Genomic DNA, 23,376 nt, shown 5'->3' with positions numbered 1-23,376 from the left:
TGTGACCTAACATATTGTACTGTGTAGGTATTTAAAATAGCCACAATGCATGACTCTAGGGAAGTCAGATGATCATTTTAAATCTGTGATGGCTTTACTTTCCCTCTCTAGGGCTCGCATCATTTGAAAAACTTAATGATCATTACATAAGGAAACAAGTTAAATTTCACACAGATTCTGCTAAGGCAGTGGAATCACCAAAACCATTTTACAAACGGGCCCCTTGACTTTAGATGTGGCTTAGGAGGAAAAAGGAAAGGGACGCCCAGGCAGCTCAGCAGTTGAGCGCCTGCCTTCGGCCCAAGGCATGATCCTGCAGTCACGGGATCGAGTTCCACACTGGGCTCCCTAAATAGAGCCTACTTCTTTCTCTGCCTGTGTCTTTGCTTCTCTCTCTGTCTCTTATGGATAAATAAATATCTTTTTTAAAAAGGAGTAAAAAGGAAAGAAAGAGAGAAAAAGAAGCAGGGGTCAAGGGGGAATAAGGAAAGAAGGAAGACAAACAATGTCATTAATGGGCATGACAGATTTCTTCCAGAAATACTCAATCCAGAAATGCCTAAGGACAGACCCGAGCCTAAAAATTAAAAATATATATATATCTGACTGATTCTGCTCTGTTATGAATCTTTCAACCAATCATCCAGTGAATGCTATGTGCTTCCAATTGCCTTCTGAGGTTCCTTTCAGATCCCACTGACACTGTCCTCTTCATACACTTCCTTTAAACCAAGCTATTTAAACAGCCCCTGAGAATTTTCTCCAAAGATCCCTACCAATCACCACTTCATTTTTAAAGCAGCAACAGAGTTCACATCTAAGAGAACAGGCTGTGGCTCTGCAACCCTGTGCTAGTTATTGAATTTGTCTGGGCTTCATTCCCTAATTTATAAAAGAGGGTAACAACATCTGTATTCCAGTGTCCATGTGAGGACAAGATGAGTTTATATATTTGAATGCTTAGCGCCCTGCATGGTGCCTCGTCAATGCTAAATAAATGTTAGCTATTACTAATCATTATTTTTCTGTTTTCTTCTCCTTCAATAGTGCTCCAACAATTACTGAATAAAGTCCTGCAGCCTAGAATTCACATTCCAGCACGGTGCTTCCTTCTCATCATTTCTTCCCAACAATACATATTCATTTTCTGTTGTCATGTAAAAAACGACCTCCAACACTGTTCTGCAGGCCCAAAGTCCAGTGTGGCTTGACCGGACTCTCTGCTTGGGGTCTCACAAGGCCAAAATCAAGGTGTCAACCAGTCTGGACACATGGCTGGAGGATCTGGGAAGAATCCACTTCCAAAGCCGTTTAGGTCATTGGCCGAGTCCAGCTCTCTGAGGGCTGTGGGACTGAAGACCTTGCTTCCTTGCTGGCTGCTGGCCAGGGACAAAGCTCAGCTCCCAGAGGCCCCCCACAGGCTTTGTCACGTGGCCTCTCAATCCTCAACTGTGCTAGAATCTGTCTGGCTTCTTCTGCTGTTGCAGAAAAGTCTCTACTTTTAAAAAGGCTCATGTGATGACATTAGGCCCAGCCTGATCATCTCTCTCTTGATGAACTCAAAATCAGCTGACAACCCCTTTGGCTCCCTAACATAACAATGATGGAAGACCTATCTCATCATATCCACACACCCTCCAGGAGGGAAAGATTACAGGGGGCCAAGGGGCATTGACCCCCTACCATGCAAGCTATTTCAAACACATTAGAATGTTGAATGTTGGAACATTAGAATGTTCCTTACCTTAGAATGTTGCCTACCACGCAAGCTATTTCAAACACATTGAACTCCTTGTTACTGGGCTTGCATTTACAATGTTCCTTCTGCATGGAATGGCCTCCTACATATATTCAGAAGTCCATATCATGCTTATTCTCTGACACTTGTTCAAATGAGAAGTCCTCTGTACAGATGCCCTCAATCTTTCTGCCTATACATAATGCATATCTTCTCTAAATATGATAGAGTTTTATCAAAACATCTTTTGTGGCACATATCACACTGTCTTGTGGTTATGAGTAATCCCTAGTTCCCTACTAGACTCTATGTATCTTGAAGACTGGTCCATGTGTTACCACAACTCTCCACAATGACCTGCACACAGTAGCTATTTTGAACATCTTGTTTGATGGAGTACATGTGTGAATGAATAAGGGTTATGCACCCCAAATCCAACCACCTCTGTTTATGCAGGACAGATTTAACAGAAAAATAAATCATTTAATAACAACAGTTATGGAGAATATACCAGGTGACAGGAACTGATCTACATTATTAAACAACATTTTCTTTGACATTGGTACAGTCTCATCAGAGATTACTCGAGGTGCAACAAAAATCTCCTTATTTCCTTTTCTCTTAGGCTTTGCCACTAAATATTGTATTCCAAAGGAAGAAAGAAGTGCAAAGACTAAGAAGCAGAGAGTCCTAATAACTAGGATGACATAGATAAAACCATTTTTTCAGGGTCACAAAGAGTAGATCTATGCCCTAAAGCTGTGCTTCTAGGTCTTTCAGGGGCATGAGAATCATGAGGAGAGCTTGTGAAAAAAGCAGAATCGGAAATGATCATTCTGTAGGTTTAAAGTAGGGATAAGACCTCCACATCTTTCCCACAGTGATTCTGATACAGGGAGCCCCATGAACTATACCTGAATGACTAGCCAACACTAAAAAATGCTCCTCGTATGGGAAAGTTCATGAAAACCACTCTTTCCATCCATTCTTACATCCATTCTACAGATACTGAGTCTCAGCTTTTGAGCACCAAAAATTGAATGGTAAGAGAACACTGAAAATCTGAGAACAGTGCTCTCTCAGGGCTAGTCATGGCCAGAGTGCATGGCTTCATCAATGGGCTGCCACAGTCTTCCAAGCAAAGTGAGCACATAGAAGAAGCCAGAATGTCCTTCTCCCTCCTTGTAGTATGTGTAAACCATGCTCTTCACTTTCAGCAATGCACACAATTGTTCTATCGATTAGTCATTTACTAGTGGTGTCTCAATTTTAATTTTCTTCCAAGACTTCATTCACATTATCACTGGAATATGTGTGTGCAGAAGCCAAGTACAATGTTTGCATAAATACTTCACTCCTTTAGCAGGATGAACCTGTTTGCAGATTATTGATATTACATGCAAATACACACACACAAGCAAACACATACTAGAAATCTTCTGCACATTCTCATGAGTTCTTGAGACTACTCACTGAGTCATTCTGGGCTAAACATGGTGGGGAAGTGACAGAGGGGTAGTTGAAATACAGTGATCTAGAAGAGAGGAAGTTACAGCAATCTACAATTAGGAATCACATCATGTCACAATTGTACCCCATGCATACACCACTGTTGGTGAAAGCCTCCCTAGATCTCATCACCCACTGACATGCCATGTCAGAACTAGACATTCCAGACTTCAGTCTAAGCTTTTTCAAAGACCTCCTGTATCATATCTACACCAGGAATTCTTTAAGAGGCATCTCCTTCATTATGCACAAGACACAAGGGACAGGGTATGATCCTGGAAGATGGAACTGCTACAGACCAGAATAAACCATGGCCTGTGAAGTATGATAAATATTTATCCCCCAAGTTCCAGTGGCTTTGAATGGAATCTGCTGCATCTCATGAGAAAAAGGATGTCACTATAAGGTGTGGGGGGAAGAACTCTCAATTTCTCCTCTAAAATATCCCTGTCCCACTGCCAGTCTTTCCGTAAGATATGATTAGGAATGCAGTCTTTGGGGTCAGGCCAACCTCCACTCATACTCTTTTTTTTTTTTTTTTAAAGATTTTATTTATTTACTCATGAAAGACACACACACACACACACACACACACACACACACACACACACAGAGGCAGAGGGAGAAGCAGGCTCCATGCAGGGATCCTGATGCGGGACTTGATCCCGGGTCTCCAGGATCACTCCCTGCGCTGAAAGCAGGTGCTAAACTGCTGAGCCACCTAGGGATCTCCTCATACTCTGCCTCTATTACATACTAGGCTGCAGGAATCTGAAACCGGTCATGCTAACATGAATTTCTGTTTGTGAGGCAGGAATAAGAAATGCCTCCTTGAGATGAGTTGTGGGAACCACTAAATGAGATCATGCATGTGAAATTCTCAAATAGTTCTTGGTGCAGAGTAGCTCCTAATGAATAGTGACTGTAATATGAAGTCCTCATTACCAACAGATTGTACAGAGACCCTTCTGGATGCTAGAAACAAAGCCCTATGGCAAGACTAAAGAAACATGGAAGGAACAGACCTTTTCCCAGGTGGGGCTGGTGGTCTAATCGGAGATAAATATGCAAGCAAACAATGACAATGCAAAGTGATACTCTTAGGAGTTAGTACACAGGTCTGTAGAAATAAAGTGGAAAGGGCCCCACCCACTTGAGATTATCCAGGGAGGTTGTCCTTGGCAAAATGAGAAAAACATTCAAAGGATCAAGGACATCAGGGAGCACAGCATAAGCCCATGACAACCGAATATGAGGGCATGCAGCGAGGGGAGGGGGGGCAGGGGTTTTGGTACTGGGAGGGTAAGAGTGAAGATGCCTGTGCTGGGACACAGGAGAATGACCATACCTTAGACAAGAGGAAGGTGGAGATCTATGGGCTCTCTGAATGGGGGTGTTGTGCAAGCAAGAGTGGAGATCGGAGGTCTGGGCTGGTGCAAGGGATCTGGGAGTCATCCCGTGTGGGAGGCAGCTGGCACCAAGGACATCAAGGAGAATGCAAACAGAGGGAGGAGGAGAAAGGGGAGGCAGATGCATCAGAGCATGGGAGCAGGACTTTTGGTTTGGGAAGACATGATGGGTCTCTCTCATGTCTTCTGGGGCATTGCTAACATCCTTAATTACTGCATCTCTAGAAAACAAAAGGATTATTTAACTTTAATATATATATGGGTTTGGTTCTATTTATGCTTGAGGTCAAAAATTCAAAACTGCTTTCAAAATCTTTCTGTGAATCTCTCTCTCCCTCTCTGTCTCTCTTTCTAAATCTATCTCCATTTTAAAGCTAGTCTGTACATACATGTATATATGTGTGTGCATATACACATACATATTTTCATTTTAAAGCAGTATAACCTGAATATGATGAGTAGAATTATTTCCAAAGCATTTTTCAGGTCATTAATAAGAATATTATTCAATTTGGAGAAATCCTGTCTATGCTCAAACCCTAGGCCCAAAGGCCTTACCCTCTTGGAGACTACCCCAATGGGCTGAGTCAGGTTCAACCTTCTCACCCCAGTGAAGGCTTGGTTATGAGCCACTTGAAGAGAAGGATGGTTTCCTACTCACCCTTGGATAAGTCCTAGTGCCTGATAGAATGATGGCCACAGAGTTGGTGCCCAGGGAGTACTGGTTGTACTGGCCTGGGCTGTCAATTGCCTTGCTTCCATGGTACTATTTGCAAACATCCCTGGGAAGCCTTGGGCCCACCAAGCTCCAAGGCAGAGCAAAACCACTAGAGAAAAGGAGAGGCAAAGAACATGGAAACCCTGATTTATAAGAGGAAGCCTTCTTAGCACTGAATTCTATGTCTGCTGGACACAAGCACGCATTGGTCTTGGCCCTGGAGTAATCCATACCAGCCATACACAAGGGCTCAGCAGAAAGCAAATGCCCCTCCAAGAGCTTGTCATAATTTCCAAGACACCCTCATTACATGCTGCTGCTTCCAATGAGGCCAGAGATGACCTCAGAGATAAAAAGAAGTGGCAGCTGAGCCCCAAGATAACAGCTCCCTCCTTCCGTAGGCCATCCCCTCTGATGACCTGCTGAACCTCAGATGCTGCTGGCAGGCAGGCTTAAGGATAACATGACTGGTATTTACCTGCTCCACTGCCTTCCTCTTTCTTTAAGACAGAAGCACAAGGAGTTTTTTCTGAAGCACCTGATCCCCTGAGTGCCAAGAGCATAGACCAACTACAGGAAGCATTTGTACATTCTAAGCTCAATTCGGCAGTAATTCCCTGAGCTGCCTATTTGAGAAATTGTTGTATTTCAACAAGAATTTGAAGGAGGACACACAAAATATTAAAAGGCCATTTTCTGTTTCTGGAAGCAGAGGATGTCAGGGGCAGCTTTCTTTTGTGCAATGTTATCACCTGCGAGGCAGTGGTCTCCCTATAGACAGGCTCCCTGGCAAATGAGCTAGATCCAAAGGCAGCACTGACAATTCACAGGTGTGAGCCAAGTCTGACCCAGGACTGGTGAAATCCAGCCAAGGAGAACAATTTCACAGCTCCACAAGTGATCCTCAGGTTGTATAACTTCAAACAGCTGAAAAATAACCTCAAAAGGCAACACCATAAGGCAGAAAAGGCCCACATTCCCTACCTCCTATTAAGAACAGGAAAAAAGTAATTTGCATTTGGCTTTGCCTTTGTAAGAAAGAAAATCCAGAAGTTGAAGGATGGATAAAAGAAGGTGCGGGTACAGGAAAACATTACACATTAAACAAAACAAAACAAAACCAGCATGTTCAGTGTCCCAGATGCACAAAGGAGCCCAGCTCTGTGATGGGGAGGTGGGCCACAGGGTATATCAGATGCCAGTTAATAGAACCCAAAGCTTTCCTCAAGCATCACTCAAGGCACAGACTCCTACCCCACCCTCCTGTACATACAGACTAGAATCTAAGTTTCATGAGTACAGAAATTATTTTTTTGTTCACTGATGGATTCCAAGCATCAAGAATAGTGCCTGGCATACAGTAGGCACTGAATAAATATTTGTTGGATGAATGAATGAAGTATAATTCAGTGCTGGGATATATCACCTAGAGAAGAACTAGAGTAAGTGTCCAATAACTAGTATTCATGTCCAGGAGTTAAATGCAAAAACTCAGTAAACACTGGTAGTTAATTGTGCTGGGTATCTCAATTTGAAGGGTTTCAAAATTGTTTTTAATTAAGATGTAATGACATGCAATAAAATAAACAGATCTTGGGTGATAACTTGATGAACTTTGACAAATGTTCATGAAACATTACCATAACTCTAGAAAGCTCCCTGTGCCCCCTTTCTGTTGATTGCCCTCCTCCACAAAAGCAGCCATTATTCTTGTATCTAATCCCATAGACTGGTTTGCCTCTTCTTGAACTTCACATAAATGGAATTATGCACTATATTCCTCTATGCCTGGCTTCTTTTGTTCAACATAACGTTTTGGCAACTCATCCATGTTCTAGGTATTACCACTTCATTCCTTATTAATGAGCAGCATTCCATTTTATGAATATACCATAATTTATTTATCCATTCCTTGTTGATGGACATTGGCATTCCTTTTGATGTTTTGCTGTGATGAATAAAGGTGCAATGAACATTTTTATACAAATATTACTTTGGGGGCATATGTTTACATTTCTTTATAGTAAATACCTAGGAATGTAATTGCTGGGTTGAAAGGTTTGTGTAAGTTTTTCACTTTGTGAGAAACTGCCAAACACTTTTCCGTAATGGTTATAATTTTACATTTCCACCAGCCATATAGAAGTGATTCGGTTGCTCCATATCCTTACCAACACTTCGTATTGTCAGTCTTTTTCATTTTTAGCCATTCAGCAGGTGTGAAATGATACATCATTCTGGCTTTAGTTTGCATGTCTCTGAAGGTCAACGATGGTAAGCACATTTGGGTGTCTAACTTAATTTTCTGCTTTTATGTTGTTTTACTTTTTATTGTTCTGTAGTTCTTTATATATTCTCAATATGAGCCCTTTGGGATATACACAGAGAGTTAATATTTTTTTCCCCAATCTACGGCTTGCCTTTTCCTTTTCCAACTGTCAGTACATGAGCAAAATTTAAAAATTTTTAAATTTTGATGGAGTCTGTTATTTTTACTATACACTGAATGCGTTTTGCCTTCTGCTTTCTCAGATCACAGTAATATCCTCCTAAATTTTCTCCCAGAAATTTTACAATTTTAGCTTTTACATTTAGGTCCTAAATTTATTTTAAGTAATTTTTGTGTGTAATGTAAGCTATGGACCAAGGTATTTTTTTTTCTACATAGATATCTGGTTGATATAGCACCATTTATTAAAAAGATTTACTTTCAGGGTACCTGTGTAGCTCAGTCAGCTAAGTGTCTCACTCTTGGTTTTGGCTCAGGTCATGATGTCAAGGTCATGAGATTGAGCCCCGTGTAGGGCTCCATGCTTACTGTGGAGTTTGCTTGAGACTCTCTGCCTCTCCTTATTCTTCTGTCCCTCCCCTACAGCTCATTCCCAAGCTCTCTCTGTCTCTCTAAAATAAATAAGTAAATCTTTTTGGGGCACCTGGGTGGTTCAGTAGTTGAGCGTCTGCCGTCGGCTCAGGTCATGACCCTGGGGTCCTGGGATCAAGTCCCACATCAGGCTCCCCACAGGGAGTCTGCTTCTCCCTCTGCCTGTGTGTCTGCCTCTCTCTCTTCCTGTGTCTCTCATGAATAAATAAATAAAATCTTAAATTTTCTTTCCTTTCCCCCATTGTCATAATTATTCATCAAAAAGCAATTTAATGCATGTTTGTGGATTTATTTTCATCATTTCATCACTGTATGAGATGTCAGTTATAGGGTTTTCATAGATAACCTTTATCAGATTGAGAATTCTTCCTCCTTTATCATGAATGGATATATTGGATTTTGTCAAATGCTTTTTCTGCATCTAATGACATGACCATACAATTTTATCCTTTATTATATTAATATGGTAAGTTACATTGATTTATTTTTTGAATGTTAAACAAATCTTGTGTTCCCAAAATAAGTACCATTTATCCATGGTGTATTATTTTTTAATATATTGCTGGATTATGATTACTAATATATTGAAACACTATGTAGATTGGTGTTATTTCTTTTTAAAATGTCTGATGGAATTCACATCAAGGCCATCTAGGTCAGGAGTTTTTCTTGTTTACGAAATGGGAAAGATTTTAGTTATGAATTCAACTTCTTAGCGAGCTTAGAAAGAGACTTCAGACTATTTCATTTTTAGGTCTTTTGGAAATTTTTAGGTTTTTTTTTTTCAAAAACTATACCCATTTTATCTACATTGTAGAATTTGTTGGGATACATTATTCATAATTTTTTTTACCATTTTATTGTCTGTAGTATCTGTAATGTCTGTAGTGATATTCCCTCTTACTTTTTAGTATTTTTTAGTAGTATTTGTGCTTTCTCTGTGATCACTCTTGCTAGAAATTACAAATTTAATCTTTTCAAAGAAACTATCTTTTGGCTTTGTTGATTTTCTCTATATTTTGTGTTCTACTTTGATTTTTACTCTTATGTTTATTATTTTCTTCCTTCTATTTCATTTGGGTTTAATTTGCTCTTCTTTTTCTAGCTTCTTAATGTAGAAGTTTAAATCACTGACTTTACACTTTTCCTGTTTAATTATAAGCATTTAAAGCTATAAACATCCCCTGTAGTACATCTTCCACTTCATTCTTCAAATCTGGTATGTTGTGTTTTCATTGTTATTTCATTCAAAATAGTTGCTAATATCTTTTGACTTCTTCTTTGACCCACGGGCTATTCAGAAGTTTTATCTTGGGGACCTGGGTGGCTCAGTGGTTGAGTGTCTGCCTTTGGCTCAAGTCATCATGATCCTGGGATGGAGTTCTGCATTGGGCTCCCCATGGGGAGCCTGCTTCTCCCTCTGCCTATGTCTCTGCCTCTCTCCCATGTCTCTCATGAATAAATAAATAAGTAAAATCTTTTTGAGAAGTTTTAACTAATTTCCAAACATCTGGGGATTCTCTGGATTTATTTTTATTATTAACTCTTATTTTAACAATATGTGGTCAAAGAATGCATTCTGTATTATTTCAGTCCTTTTAAATACATCGAGACTTGTTTTATCCTCCAGAACATAGTCTACTTTGGTGACGTTTCTAAGTACGCTTGAAGGAAAGTTTCTTTTGTAGCTGTTGGGTGTAGCGGGCAAAAATTTTTCCAAAGCTTTCTCTTCATCTTCCCTTCTAGGAATCTATCACTGATCCCCCAAAGTCAATGCTTCTGTTTGCACAGTATTTTCTTCTGATCCTAGTTAATTATAGTATGGCTCCCACACCACATCCTGCATCTTCCTACCCCTAGGATCTCTCAAGCCTCCATCTGATGTGCAAAGTGAAGAGAAATCTCAAGCTGCTTGAAGCAGTTTAGAAGTCATGCCTTGCTTGTCAAAAAAGACAAGATAGCGACCCAGGCTTCCTTTTGATATCTTTTATTCTGCTCTGTATGTGATAGTGTGGTGACTAATTTGGGATTTGGTGGGAGAGAGGGCAAGTGGGGCAGATGTTGTCATCCTTCATGTGGGGTCATCTGTAAATCGCCTGTGACGTCTCCCCTGTCTGACTCAGGACACGGCTTGGGTGGGATGTGTGATGATTTTTTTCCTGCAGAGCTTTGTTTTATATTTTTAATAATTAATACACATGTAGCTAGACAGTGTACTTCACAAACAACAGAACCTCCCTCTCCAACCTTTGATTTACAGAAGTGATACACTTATGTCCTGGAAATTAGTTGACTTTAAATGAATGACTATGTAAATGAAAATACAGGGCTTCATCTCTATGGCCAAATGTGTAAATAGGGTACTTAATATGGGGTTTAGGCAAACTGGTGTGATCACTGCTATATAGTGTTGCTATTACAACAATGTGAACCAAACTGTAGTCTTTAAATTATTTATTCTAAGTCCTTAAATGACCCTTCCTAATGAGATTAGAAAAGCCAGCATGAGGATCAGCACACAGTTACCACAGTTCACCCAGAAAAAGCATTCCAGCTACACCTTACGATATTTGGTCTATCTCGTTCCAAGAATGACCTGCTTCTGGTTGTGGGATGGGGTCTGGAGCAGTTTAGCAGGAAATGTATTGGGAAAAGGAGTAAGTTGACCACCTCTGTTGCCCATGCTTTCATCCCTCCCCAGCATCTTCGTACATGCAGAAGGATGCTCACCTTTTCCCATTCTCGGTCCTTGTTCAGCACGATCACTACCAGCCTGGGGTGCACCTGGTAGCCTTCCTCAGTGAAGGACAAGTCTTTGCCATCCCATGTCACATTGACCATAAATCTAGAGAGGGGAAGAGAGAAAGACAAGATTTTAGGAAAGAAGGAAAGAGGTCAGACGAGTGGGTGGCACCATCCGTGTAACACTCAGAAAGTAAAGCCTCACATGGCCATCATCACTCATGACAAGTGGCCTATACCTGTGTGGGTATTAGTACCCAGGCAGGCACTCATTTCCATGGGCCTATGCTCACCCTCAGAATCTCCCATCCTGCACAGATGTTATCAATTGACTGTAGTTAGCACATGGGATGGAAACTTTCTGTCCTGCCACATCCATAGACCTCTGTCCAAATGATACTACAGGAGGATCTTAAACCATGTTCTGTTAAGTTTGAACAAGTTTCCCTAAAGGAAGCTGATGGCTCATTAACCATATGGTATGCAACTTCAAAGAAATGGTATGCCACTAGTCATTCCACTAATGCTTATTAAACACTTGCTACATGCCAGGACTCAGCAACTTGGCTGAGGATGAATAAGGAAACAAATATTATCCCTCTCCTCATGAAGCTTAGAGTCTAAAGGAGAGGACAGGCATTAATTAATTACAGATCTATGACAAGTGTTGTAATAGTGAGGTGGATGTGCTATTTGGAAGTAAAAGAGGGGTCAGGCAAGGCTTCTGCAGGGAAGTGCAACTTCGCCTGAAGGATGAGTCAGCATTAGCTGGGTTAGAAAAAGAGACGTGAGCAGATTCCAGGCAAAGCAGGAAGCATGTGCAAAGGCCCTGTGGCAATGCACACAAGGGACTGACTGCAAGCCAGTGAGACCAAAGCAGAGAGAGACAGAAGAATGTGGGATGTTGTATGGCTAAGAAAGTGAATAGGGGAGATAGTGCAAAGCTTCTCAGGCCATGTTAAAGAGTTTTGTCTTTGTTTTAAAACAGTAGGAACACACTGAAGGTTTTAATTAAGGAAGCAATACAATCAGACTTTTCTTTTCTTGCAAAATATGCCCTGAAGGCTGTGTAGAGAATTGGTTGGAGGGGACCAGCGTGGATACAGGCAGGGGTAAGTTATGGGATGTTTATTATCTAGGTCAGAGCTGATGTTGGCTTTGGCTCTGTTGTGGCCCCAAAAGAGGAGGAGGAGAAGGGAAGAGTACAAGTCGTCACGAATAGGACCAAGTAGAGAATATTTAGCAGGTATGTAGTGATGTGAAGGTTGGGGAGAGAGAAGCAACAAGGACAACGCCTCAGCATCTGTCTTATATAACATCCGCAAGGTCAACCATCGGCCTAGTACATCAGTGCACGTGACATTTACCTGCCTTATGGTATTCTTGCCTCCACCACTCCTCCAAGCCACCTTGCCTGGAGGCGGGCTGGACGCAGATGGGGAGGGAGGTAAGGCATAGCTCACTTCCTAGGATTTGGGAGGGAGGATCCCCGGGAGTCCACATCTCCTCGTAGCTTGAGAAAAAGGTGATATTGTTGGAGACTTCCAAGGGAATACACCACTTAACAGGTACTCAATTAATGCAGTATGGTGCGTTGAAATATTCGGAGATCCCCCAGAGAGACAGGGTATCTCAAAACCGTGGCATTTTCTTGCTTTGTGCTCCTTTAACACCAAAAGCAGCTGAAGAAGTAAAATATTAAGGAGGAGAAATAGACTATAAACAATTTCAAAAAGGAGATATGGACCTAACCGGTCACTGTGTGCCCCTGTACTGCCAGAGTGCAGGCTGTGTCTTGTGGATGGAGAGTCAGGTCTCCCAGGAGAAGTTAAAGAAATCAGGGAAAAAGGCAAAGAACAAATAATGCGTATCCATTCAATGAACTATTTGAGTTTTTAAAAAATCATGTCTTTGATGACAAGTTAATGGCGAGGAGAAAATGCTCACTGATGTTAAACAAGCAGAAGAGGATAAAAATAGGGTTTGCTACGCATAAAAGGATTAAGGTACCTTTTATTCTCTTTTGTGTATCTTTGTTTTCTCCAGGTTTTCTGCAAAGTGTTTGTTTAAGAAACAGAAAAAAAAAAACCCACTGCAATTCTAGGAGCAGAGAGTAATCACTCTTCTATTTGGTACATGTGCGGTATCTGTGATCATTTCCTAGGAGGATATTTTGTTGATTCAACAACTATTTGCTGCATGTCTATTATGTGTCAGGCCCTATGGGGAGTCCTATAGATACAGAAATAAAAACCCCAGTGCCTGTCCGCCCTCCTACCCACATCTTCATCACTCAGTGACACAGGCATATAAACAATGACAGCACACAGAATGCTGCTGGTGCAGAGATACACAGTAAGTGGGAGAAGTGAGTGCAGAGAAGGCCCCTCACTCAACCTAAGGGATTTGGGGTGGGGGGGGCTTCCTGGGAAATCTTGAAAAGTGAAAGCATTAAGAAGAGGTGGGAGACGGGCACATGGGTGACTCAGTCAGCTAAGGGTCCAACTCTTGATATAAGCTCAGGTCTTGATCTCAGGGTCATGAGCTCAAGCCCTCCACTGGGCTCAGGGCTGAGCATGAAGCCTACTTAAAAAAAAAGAAGATGGGGCACCTGGGTGGCTCAGTGGTTGGGCATCTGCGTTTGGCTCAGGGTGTGATCCAGGGGTCCTGGAATCAAGTCCCGCATTGGGCTCCCCTCAGGGAGTCTGCTTCTCCCTCTGCCTGTGTCTCTGCCTCTCTCTTTCTCTCTTTGTCTTTCATGAACGAATAAAAGTAAAATCTTTAAAAAAGAAAAAAGAAGGAGGAGGAGGAGGAGAAAAGAACTCTGAGCAAAGGAATCACCTTGAGTAAAGAAGAGTCAGCAAAGGTCGGCAGCGTGACACATGCTGGGCAAAGCAGGGAATAGCTTTAGTAAGCTGAGGCGCAGTGGGATTTGTCTGGAGAGGATTCCTGAAGCCAGATCCTAAAGGACCTTGAATGCCATCCTAACGGGTTTGGATTTTGTTCAGAAGGCCAGAGAGATCCATGAAAGATTTTAAATAAAGGAGTGATGCATAGATTTGCTGACAAGAGAGGCAGAAGTAAAAACGCTTCTTTCTCTGCATCAGAGGACAACTTCCAACATTTATGTTTATGGTTGCTAAGCTTTCATTAATGGGGGGGGGGGGGCTAAATTAGGCTATTGATATTTTCCCAGTTGACTTTTTGTTTTGTTCCCCGTGATTATTTTTAGGCCTGTTACATTGTCTGGTACACTGTAAGGCTGGAGTTCATGTCTGGTGGTTGAGTGTGTTGATAGATCACCAGAAGTGCCACCCATCCACGTCTACAACCAAGAGCCCATCCATCTTGTCCCTCTATCCATCTATCCATCCATCTGCCAATCCATCAATCTATCCATCCATCCGTCAATATGTTCATCCATCTATCCATCCAATAGAAATACCTGCATACACCTACTATGCGTCATGACCTGTGCAAAGAACTGTGGTAGGAAAAATGATACAAAAATAAACAAATATATTTCTGCAATCAATAACTGCAGTACAAAACAGTAGGTGTAGGGACACCTGGGTAGCTCAACGGTTGAGTGTCTGCCTTTGACTCAGGGCATGATCCCAGAGTCCTTGGATCGAGTCCCACATCGGGCTTCCTGCATGAAGCCTGCTTTTCCCTCTGCCTATGTCTCTGCCTCTCTCTCTGTGTCTCTCAAGAATAAATAAAATATTTTTAAAAAAACAGTAGGTGTAAAAGTAGAGATATATTAAGTAGGCTGGTGAAGAGCATCAAGAATAGAGTGGCTAATTCTATTGCAGAGGCAGAGCTGGCATCAGGAAACAAAGTGGAAGAGCATGGGCTGGCCGGGTGAATGGCCAGGGATAAGGGGTGGTGAGGCACTGCAGGGAGGAAACCGAAATGCCAAAGGCATAGAACAATGGAAGAGGATCGAATACTGTTCACGGAATCTCAACGTAAACACTGCAGACAAAGCGAGTAGTCTTTACATGAGCTCATAGGCAATCAGTGATCAAGTCTCTGTATCTGCTACCCCAAACCCGGAGTTAAGCCAGCCAATTTGCTGAGGTTTTTAATTTATTATTCTTGTTGTTATTGAATCAAGTTAGCTATCAAGCCAGGTTTTGATCTGTCCAACACTTTGGGATGGATTGAGTTCAGGTTGGATCTACCCAATGACCCAAAGGCGGATGAACTCAAATTGTCAGTCAATTCTCAAAAGGTTCAAAAACACCCAGTTTGTTATCTTTTTGGAAAAGGCAGACCAGAGAGCAAATGCTTTGGTTTTGACATAGACATGTGGCCCTGGCAAGAGCCATCTGCAGGGTTACATGTCGTGTGACCTGAACATCACTGTCATCTTTTTAATCAAGGAGCTAGGATGTACCACTGGGCATCCAGATCTTTTGATTTGCCAGTTGAATTTACTCAAACCTCCCTTTCTTTAATTCCCCATCTTTACTTTCTCTACTCATTCCCATCTTGTGGTGAAATCAGATGGAATGAGCAAGGTGACTATTTAGATGTGATCACTCCTCTTCAGATAGTATGGAAACCACTAAATGGATGTGCTCCTTCATTGTCTGTGTTCCTTTAAGATTCAATATCCTGGACCTATAGGTCTGTATACTCCACATTAATATTATTTTTTGTTTCTCCTTTCTTGTTTTTTTTTTTTTAGTGACAGTCTTCAGCCCCTTGTGTGTATATGGGGGGGGGGGGTCATCTAACAGAATTTTTTGCTGAACAGTAATTTCATTGTGAAGTTGGCAGGATGCAAGCACCTATTGCCTTAATTCCCCCATCCAATTTCTAGGAATGACAATCCATATTTTCTCAGACTTTCCTCCCATTTAAACTAGCTCCAGAACAAAATTTTTTACCTAGGGAAATCCCATTACACACCCCATTGCTTGGTCCCCATTAACACCTGCTGGGTACTTGTATTAAACAGCAAAATCTTATCACTGTTTTGTTTATCTCTCAAAAATGGATTATAAACTTTTAGTGGCCAGATGAAATATTAGAAATTCTGGTGGCTGTTAAGCTTCAAATTACATCTTCAATATTTCCATTAGGAGCAATAAATACAGGAAAGCATGCTGGCAAAATGTGGCAGGATGGAGGCTCCAGGGGTTTGCAGAGGGTTTTCTCCTGTGTTATTATCAACCATTGATAGTAAAGCCATGTAATTGTTTTTTTTTTTAATTGTCAATGACGTACATCACGTTAAACTAGAAAATATGTAAACTATGTGACATACACACGTACAAGACTCCTTTGGTATCTACTTAGGTGTATGAAGCTAAGTTCAGGTGAAAGAAACACTTGTCTATTATTTGCATTCTGTACCCTGTGAATGGCTGATGTGAGGGGATCAGAAATAACACTGAAAAACAGGCCATTTTTCCTAAATTATGACTGCAAAAGAAATTAGGCCTGTATTATCAAGTTCTCTCCAGACCTGTACTGCCTAATCTAATCTAGCAGCCGCCAACTACATGTGGCTATTGAGCACCTGGTTAGTCTGAATGGAGATGTGCCACCTGGGCATAATACACACTAGATTTGGAGACTCCATATAAAAAAAATCACATAAAAAATCTCATAAATCATTTTATATTGACTTCACATTGAAATATTTTAGACATCTTGGGTGAAATAAGACATATTATTAAAATTAATTTCATCTACTTCTTTTTACTTGTTTAATGTGATGCCAGAAAGTTTAAGATGACACGAGGCTTGCATTCTACTCCTGTTGGACAGCTGCTCTTGACTGTCGTTGGCTTGGGTTTTTTGTTTTTTTGTTTTTTTGTTTTTAACCAGTAGACAGCACGCATCATGAAGGCAGGGACTTCTTCCATGTTTAGCATCATATTTCCAGTGTCAAAGAGAGTGCCTGGCACACAGCTGGTGCTGATGAATAAAAGAATGAATTGCAATTTCCACGCCGTGGAAAACAGGACAGGGATCAAAGCCTGGCTCCATGCTCCCGGCTGTGTCACTTCGGGCAGTATATTCAAAATTCTCTGAGCCTTCATTTCTTTCCTTTTAAAAAATGGATCAGGTTAAACCGTATGAAGTAATCAAGACAGTCTCATGTGGTTTCAGCTAACCATTACCTAACTCCCGGGTTTAGGGGTAGCACGAGGGATGGTACACTAAAAAATGCCCGGCACCATGCCTGGTTTATGGCTGTCACCTAATAAACAGTAGCTAAGATTTACAGGCATTTCCTAGCATTTTTGTTGTTGTTGTTTCTTTACTATGTTTCCAGCCTGTCGTATTTTCTAATACCCCATCCCAGACGCAACCTGGTCTTTTTAAGGCCATGCTTATTGTGGCCACTTGTGCGCTCCTTTCCAGAGTCCCTCTGTCCTCCCATCAAAAGTCAACCATATACAGGCTGCCGAAGTGACTTGAACTCTCACTTAAAATGTCTCATTCCCTCTGATTTCTATTTTCTCTCTTTTGCCTTTACAGTCATAAGTCTCCCTTAACTTCCAAAATCTGATTATTTGAAATGTTCTCGAGACATATTTATTATTCACTATTTCCCTTCAGACTCTAATTCTCTTACTGTCTCACAAATGCCACTGTAACCCACTTAGTGTTTCTCAATTTTTGGTTAATTTCCCATCTGCTTTGCCATTTCCTACATTCCCCCCGGGTTTTGTTTTCGTTTTCCCCAAGTCACGCGCTGCCTAAGTGCCTCCTAGAACTGCTTTGGGTGTCACCCTTCTTCGTCTGTCATGTAATTTACATGCTTCTGAAAACAGAGTCACTGTTCTCTGGAACCTCTTTTCACTCCTCAGGACACTCCCATCCTTTGCAAATGTTTTTTGCTCTCTGCAGCATCCTCGCAGTGAGTGTGTGGTTTGGAATCCCATCAACTCTGATGCAGCGTCTGAGGGCTCCCCCATCTTCCATTAACCCTTTCTCCATGTCAGGCCAGACGCAGGGAGCTTCACCAGCTCCCACCCATGCACTGGCCCTTCCCTGCATGCACGCGTGCACCACTTCTTTCCAGTAAGCCTCCAGATGACCGTATTTCCCTCTTTGCCCTGGTGCTCGATTTCACAGGCTCATCGATGCTTTCCCACTTTCCCTGAACAATTACCAAAGGCATGAGGGCAGAGCTACAACTTAAATGTCAGGACAGAAAGAAATGTAATCACTCCAACACACAGATCACCATATATTCTAGGCCAGTAGCATCTAGAATGGGCTTAGAAAAACAAGGAGGAAAAAAAAAAATCTGGATTTAAAAAAAAAAAAGAGGGAAGTATTTACTTTTTCAACTCAAATTCTACTGTGGCCCTTACAAAAATAATAATGTCACTTGCCTTGACTGAGCACTACTGAATTTTTAAGAATTAGAACAGGAGACGGTAAGTTCCATAAAGGCAGGGATCTTTGTCTTGATCACTGCTTTTCTAAGACACCTAGAGGAGTATGGTTTGCAGCACGAACCGAAAAGCAGGCATAAAGGAATGAATGAATGGCAGACACAGGCATCCAAGACCTTGTGCATTTAAGGCTTATGTCCTATGCAACAGCCTGACCAGGGCGAGTCTGCGAAGCAACTGTTTAGTCTGGAATCAGCCTGGGTTAGAATGCTCTGCTGTTGCTTTCAATCACAGGTAAGTATCCTAAATTCTCAGAGCATCTGTCTCCTCCTTTGTAAGAACAAGGTTGTAATAGCCATGCCACTGTGTAATTATAGGGGTAAACTTAGATGGAATGTATCGGGGTAACATGAGCGCCATGGGCAGCAGAGTGTTTGGCACGTAATAAGTGATGGTGGCAGGGGTAATAGGAGTTGTTACAGTTTCACATATTTATCTTTTTTCCTCTGAAAATTTGAGATTAAATGGCTTTCATCTTTTAGATGCTGGAGGACTATTTTGGTTGCTAATCCCAGTTGTCCAAGGGAAGTGATGTGCTCCCGTGGGCCCTTACACCTCAGGAAAAAGGAGAAGCTAGTCCAATGGCTCAGCGCCCACAGTACCCCTGGGCTAGGCTATGGGGCAAGGACAGTGACCCAGCTGCCAGCCTTCCCTTCACACCACCTGGGCTCCCCATCTCTCTTTGGTGAGCACATCGGAACCAAAGGTGGCTTTTTGGGGACATGCCTCACATGCTGTCTTTTGTAACACAACCTCTAAGTCTAAAACTGGTAGTAAGTAAGTGAGGGCAAAGCTTTTTCTGTGAATATGACCATTCCCTCTGTCCTCATTGCCAGACAGCATACTTGAATCATCTTGCCAAGGATTACACTGGGAGCAGGAAATAGAGAGTAGGATCTAAGAGGCATGCCCTAATTATACTTTATCAGGAGTTTTTGGAAGCCCGAGTGTCCACTAATAGAGTGGTTCTCAGAATCCCACGTGTGCTTTTGTTCCTTATATGTGTACTTCTCTCACGAACCTGGTGGGGTTCTGGAAGTTTCTGAAATCCTGAATAGTATTTTTTTTAAAGATTTTATTTATTTATTCATGAGACACACACACAGAGAGAGAGAGAGAGAGAGAGAGAGAGAGAGAGAGGCAGAGACACAGGCAGAGGGAGAAGCAGGCTCCATGCAGGGAGCCCGATGTGGGACTCAAACCCTGGCCTCCAGGATTAGGCCCTGGGCTGAAGGCAGTGCTGAATCACTGAGCCACCCGGGCTGCCCCTGAATTGTATCATACACCACCACCGACATAGCACCAAATATATCACCATAACTTCTAATGGCTCTGCCTCGCCTAACCGTTTGGAATTGCTGGCACAGGGTTAATGGAGCCATCTCATGTCACGAGCATCTATTCCAAGAGAGCCAAAGGAAATAAAACAACAGGTAATGCGACAAGCAGTTTCCATGAGCTCACTCGATCACCTGTGTCTATGCAGTCACACTATTCAGGATCTCAAACAGGCAGTATACACGGGAGTTGCCTCCTCACCACCCCCAACCCCCAAACGCAATATGTAGAATGAGATGATGTGAATCAATTCAAAGTGCGATTTTATCCAAGAATTTCTGGATACCCCCAACTCTGGAATATAGGCCCCATAAGGACAAAGCATTTGTCTCTTGTTCTCAGCTGCACCCCATTCCAGAACTGGGAACTGTTCCTGGCATAAAGCAGATGCTCATTACCTGCCTACTGAGGGAACGAAAGGTCTGGGTTCTGTCCTATTTTCTCACTCTCTGACAATGAGCTCTACTTTATCTGTCTGTCCAGTGGGCGTCTACCTGGGGATCCGATGGATGAGGGAACTCAAAGACAGAGGAGAAAGACTGGGGGTGGGGGGAGCCTGTGGGCTTCTAGGATTCCCACCTCTGCCTGAGTCACCCATACACTGCACTTCCTTATAAATTATTATTGGGAAAAAAATTCTACCACTCATATCAATCAATTAAACCAACAAGCCAGAAAACACTTAAGAAACTGTTCCTCCACACTGTAGCACACGAAGACCCTGGTCTTCAACTCAGCAGAAGCTGTTGTTCTACCTCCCCAGATATGTAATAACAATGACCTTTAAAAGTGGGGAGGGGGGGGGATGAAAACATATTTAGCACCGAATAGGTATTAAATGCTGGACCAGATACTTTCCATATGCTACCTGAATTTTTACCTGAAGAACTAAATGTGCATTATTCCATTTTACAGAGAAAGAACAGAGGCTCGGAGGATTCTATGATGGTGCCAAAGGCCACGCAGGGTGTCAGACTTTCTGGTTGTTCTTCAATATCCCCGCTTCTCAAAAAAAATATCCTTGCTTCTCTCCCACTTTAGTAATCAGAAACCCCCATTTTTAGCTGTGCACATAGTCTTCTATAATAAAGTTTACATTTTCCAGCCCTCCATGTAGCTAAGCATGATCATGTAGCTATGTTCTGGCCAAAGGCAAGGAGGAAAGCATGATATTTAAAATGTATACGGAGGGAATGAACCCTTCTTTGCTCCTTCTTCCTTCCTGCTGGTTGCAATGCAGACATGATGGCAGGAGCACTAGCAGCCAGTTTGGACTGTGAGGTGGAAGCCACTGGTTAGCCATGGCAAAGCCACAAGGCAGAGAAGCCTGGGTCCCTGACATAATGCAACACCAGGCAAGTCCTGGGGATAATGCCTATAAGCGGCCCACAACCCCTGAGTTCAGGGGTTGGAGCTAAACTGGAGTGGTAAAAAATCAGAAGAATCCTACAAAGAAGAATATTTCTGATACAATAAATAAAATTCTGTAACGCAGTCCTCTTTGGACAATGGGAGTATGATGTCCTTGGAACGTACTTTTTTGGACGACATCTCGTCATCATTGATATATAGTTAGTGTGTTGGTTGTTATTCCTAGTGCTAGTCGGGTTATTGAGTTGAAGTGAAATCATATGATTAGGCTTATGATGTTATAAGAAGGGCTGAGAGAGCTCCTGTCAGTGGTCATGGACTTGGATTAACTATATGATATGCGCGAGTTTGGTGGGTCATTAGGTGTTATCATGTAGATATAAACTTACTAATAGGGTGAAGATGTAGGCTTGAATTAAGACTACAGTGAATTCAAGAATGGTTAATAGGATTAAAATAATAAAGGTAATAAGAGCTGTGGTAGTGCTAATATTTATTAAGGTGTGAGTAGCTCCTCCAATAAGGTGAATTAATAGGCGGCCTGCAGTGATGTTGGCTGTTAGTCGTACAGCCAGGGCTATGGGTTGAATAAATAGGCTGATAGTTTCGATGCTTACAAGTATTGGGATGAGAGGGAGAGATGTTCCTTGGGAAAGGAAATGTGTTAGGGATACCTCTGGATTTCATTTACAAGAGAGGCAATTCATTCAATGGCTATCCCATTGAAGCCACTTTTATGTTTTGGGCTTTCTGTCACTTGAAAACAAAATTGATCCTGACTGGTTTAGGTGCTATAGTGACTATCTGAACCAAAATAGAGTCCAAATCCTTTGAATTAAGTTTCACCAGTTCCTAGTTGGCCTCTCTGCATCTCAGTTAACTTTCTCTCAAAAGAATGGGCATAGTACTATATATTTCTTTGTTTCCCTCCTAGCTTCACAGTATTTGATCCTCTCCTGATTCCCCTCCCAGTACACAATGCATTTGGGCCTACTCCCCTCTTGCAGTATATGCTGTTCCTCTCGCTCAAAATATCTTCCCTCTCCACTATCTTTAAACTAAACACAAGACTTCCTGGGGCAGGGTAAAGCTAAGTATCAAGCTCTATTTCTCCCATTGGTCTTTCCTTCCTTAGTTCATTTTTTAAAAGATTTATTTATTTTTATTTATGATAGACACAGAAAGAGAGAAAGAGGCAGAGACACAGGAGGAGGGAGAAGCAGGCTCCACGCTGGGAGCCCAACGCAGGACTCGATCCCGAGACTCCAGGATCACGCCCTGGGTCAAAGGCAGGCGCCAAACCGCTGAGCCACCCAGGGATCCCCCCTTAGTTCATTTTAATCCACACCTCCTGTTATAGCCCTTAGCAATACATCAACCCTGACTGTTCCCTAAAAAATTCACACTCATACATTTGGTCTCAACAAAAGCAGAGAGCAGGTCTTGGCTTCAGTCATTCATGTTTATCTAGCGCCATGCTGTCGGGCACAGCATACTCAATAGTTATTGACTCGATTCACAAAGCAGTGTATTAATCTTCACCCCAGGACCACGTTTTCCCCACTTAACACCAAATCCAGGACTGAATGGTGACAATAAGCCAGGCCATATGTCTTTGTCCACACAATATTCGGTGGCTATAATTCCTTCTCATCTCCCCCCCCCCCACCACCACCATGTATACTGGCCACCCTTCAAGACCAACTCAAATAACATCCCCTCGACAAAGTCTTCCCTGACACCTCCAAATCAGATACACCCTCTCTCAGCTCTCAACCCAATTGTTCAAGTAGTATGCTCCCCTCTTGGAGGACCTCCATTATTTATGTGTTGTCCCAACCACTTGGAATGACTTTTTTAAAGACATCTATTTCAGAAGATCTTTGTGAGGGTTAATTTTATGTGACTGGGCTAAGGGATGCCCAGAGAGCAGGTAAAACAATACTTTTGAATATGGCAGTAAGGATGTAAGGTTAGCATTCAAGTTGGTAGAGTAAATAAATAAGACTGCCCTCACCAGTGTGGTGGGCACCATCCAATCCATCGAGAGAGTCTGAATTGAATAAAAAAGCAGAGGATGGGGAATCTGTTGTCTTTGCTTGAGCTTGGATGTGCATTTTCACCTGCCTTCAGGGATCTACATGCCTGCTTCTCAGACATTTGGAGATGAACTGGCACCACAAACCACACCACTGGCTTTTCTGAGCCTCCAGCTTGCAGACAGCAGATCATGGAACCCCTCA

At 42.2% G+C, this 23,376-nt stretch overlaps 1 protein-coding gene across 3 annotated transcripts in view; it reads right to left on the bottom strand.

Annotated features, from left to right (window-relative positions):
• GRIN2A (glutamate ionotropic receptor NMDA type subunit 2A) overlaps positions 1 to 23,376 on the bottom strand; it is a 402,208-nt gene that overhangs the window by 99,767 nt on the left and 279,065 nt on the right. For all 3 annotated transcript variants that reach the window (XM_072753877.1, XM_072753875.1, XM_026003101.2), the window contains exon 5: positions 10,986 to 11,100. In XM_072753877.1, coding sequence (XP_072609978.1) covers positions 10,986 to 11,100 — 115 coding nt within the window. The remainder of the gene's footprint in view (positions 1 to 10,985; positions 11,101 to 23,376) is intronic.

Source organism: Vulpes vulpes, chromosome 3, assembly GCF_048418805.1.
Source record: "Vulpes vulpes isolate BD-2025 chromosome 3, VulVul3, whole genome shotgun sequence".
NCBI classification, from domain to species: domain Eukaryota; kingdom Metazoa; phylum Chordata; class Mammalia; order Carnivora; family Canidae; genus Vulpes; species Vulpes vulpes.
Note: the sequence above shows the minus strand (reverse complement) of the source record. Positions and strands in the feature narration are given on the sequence as shown.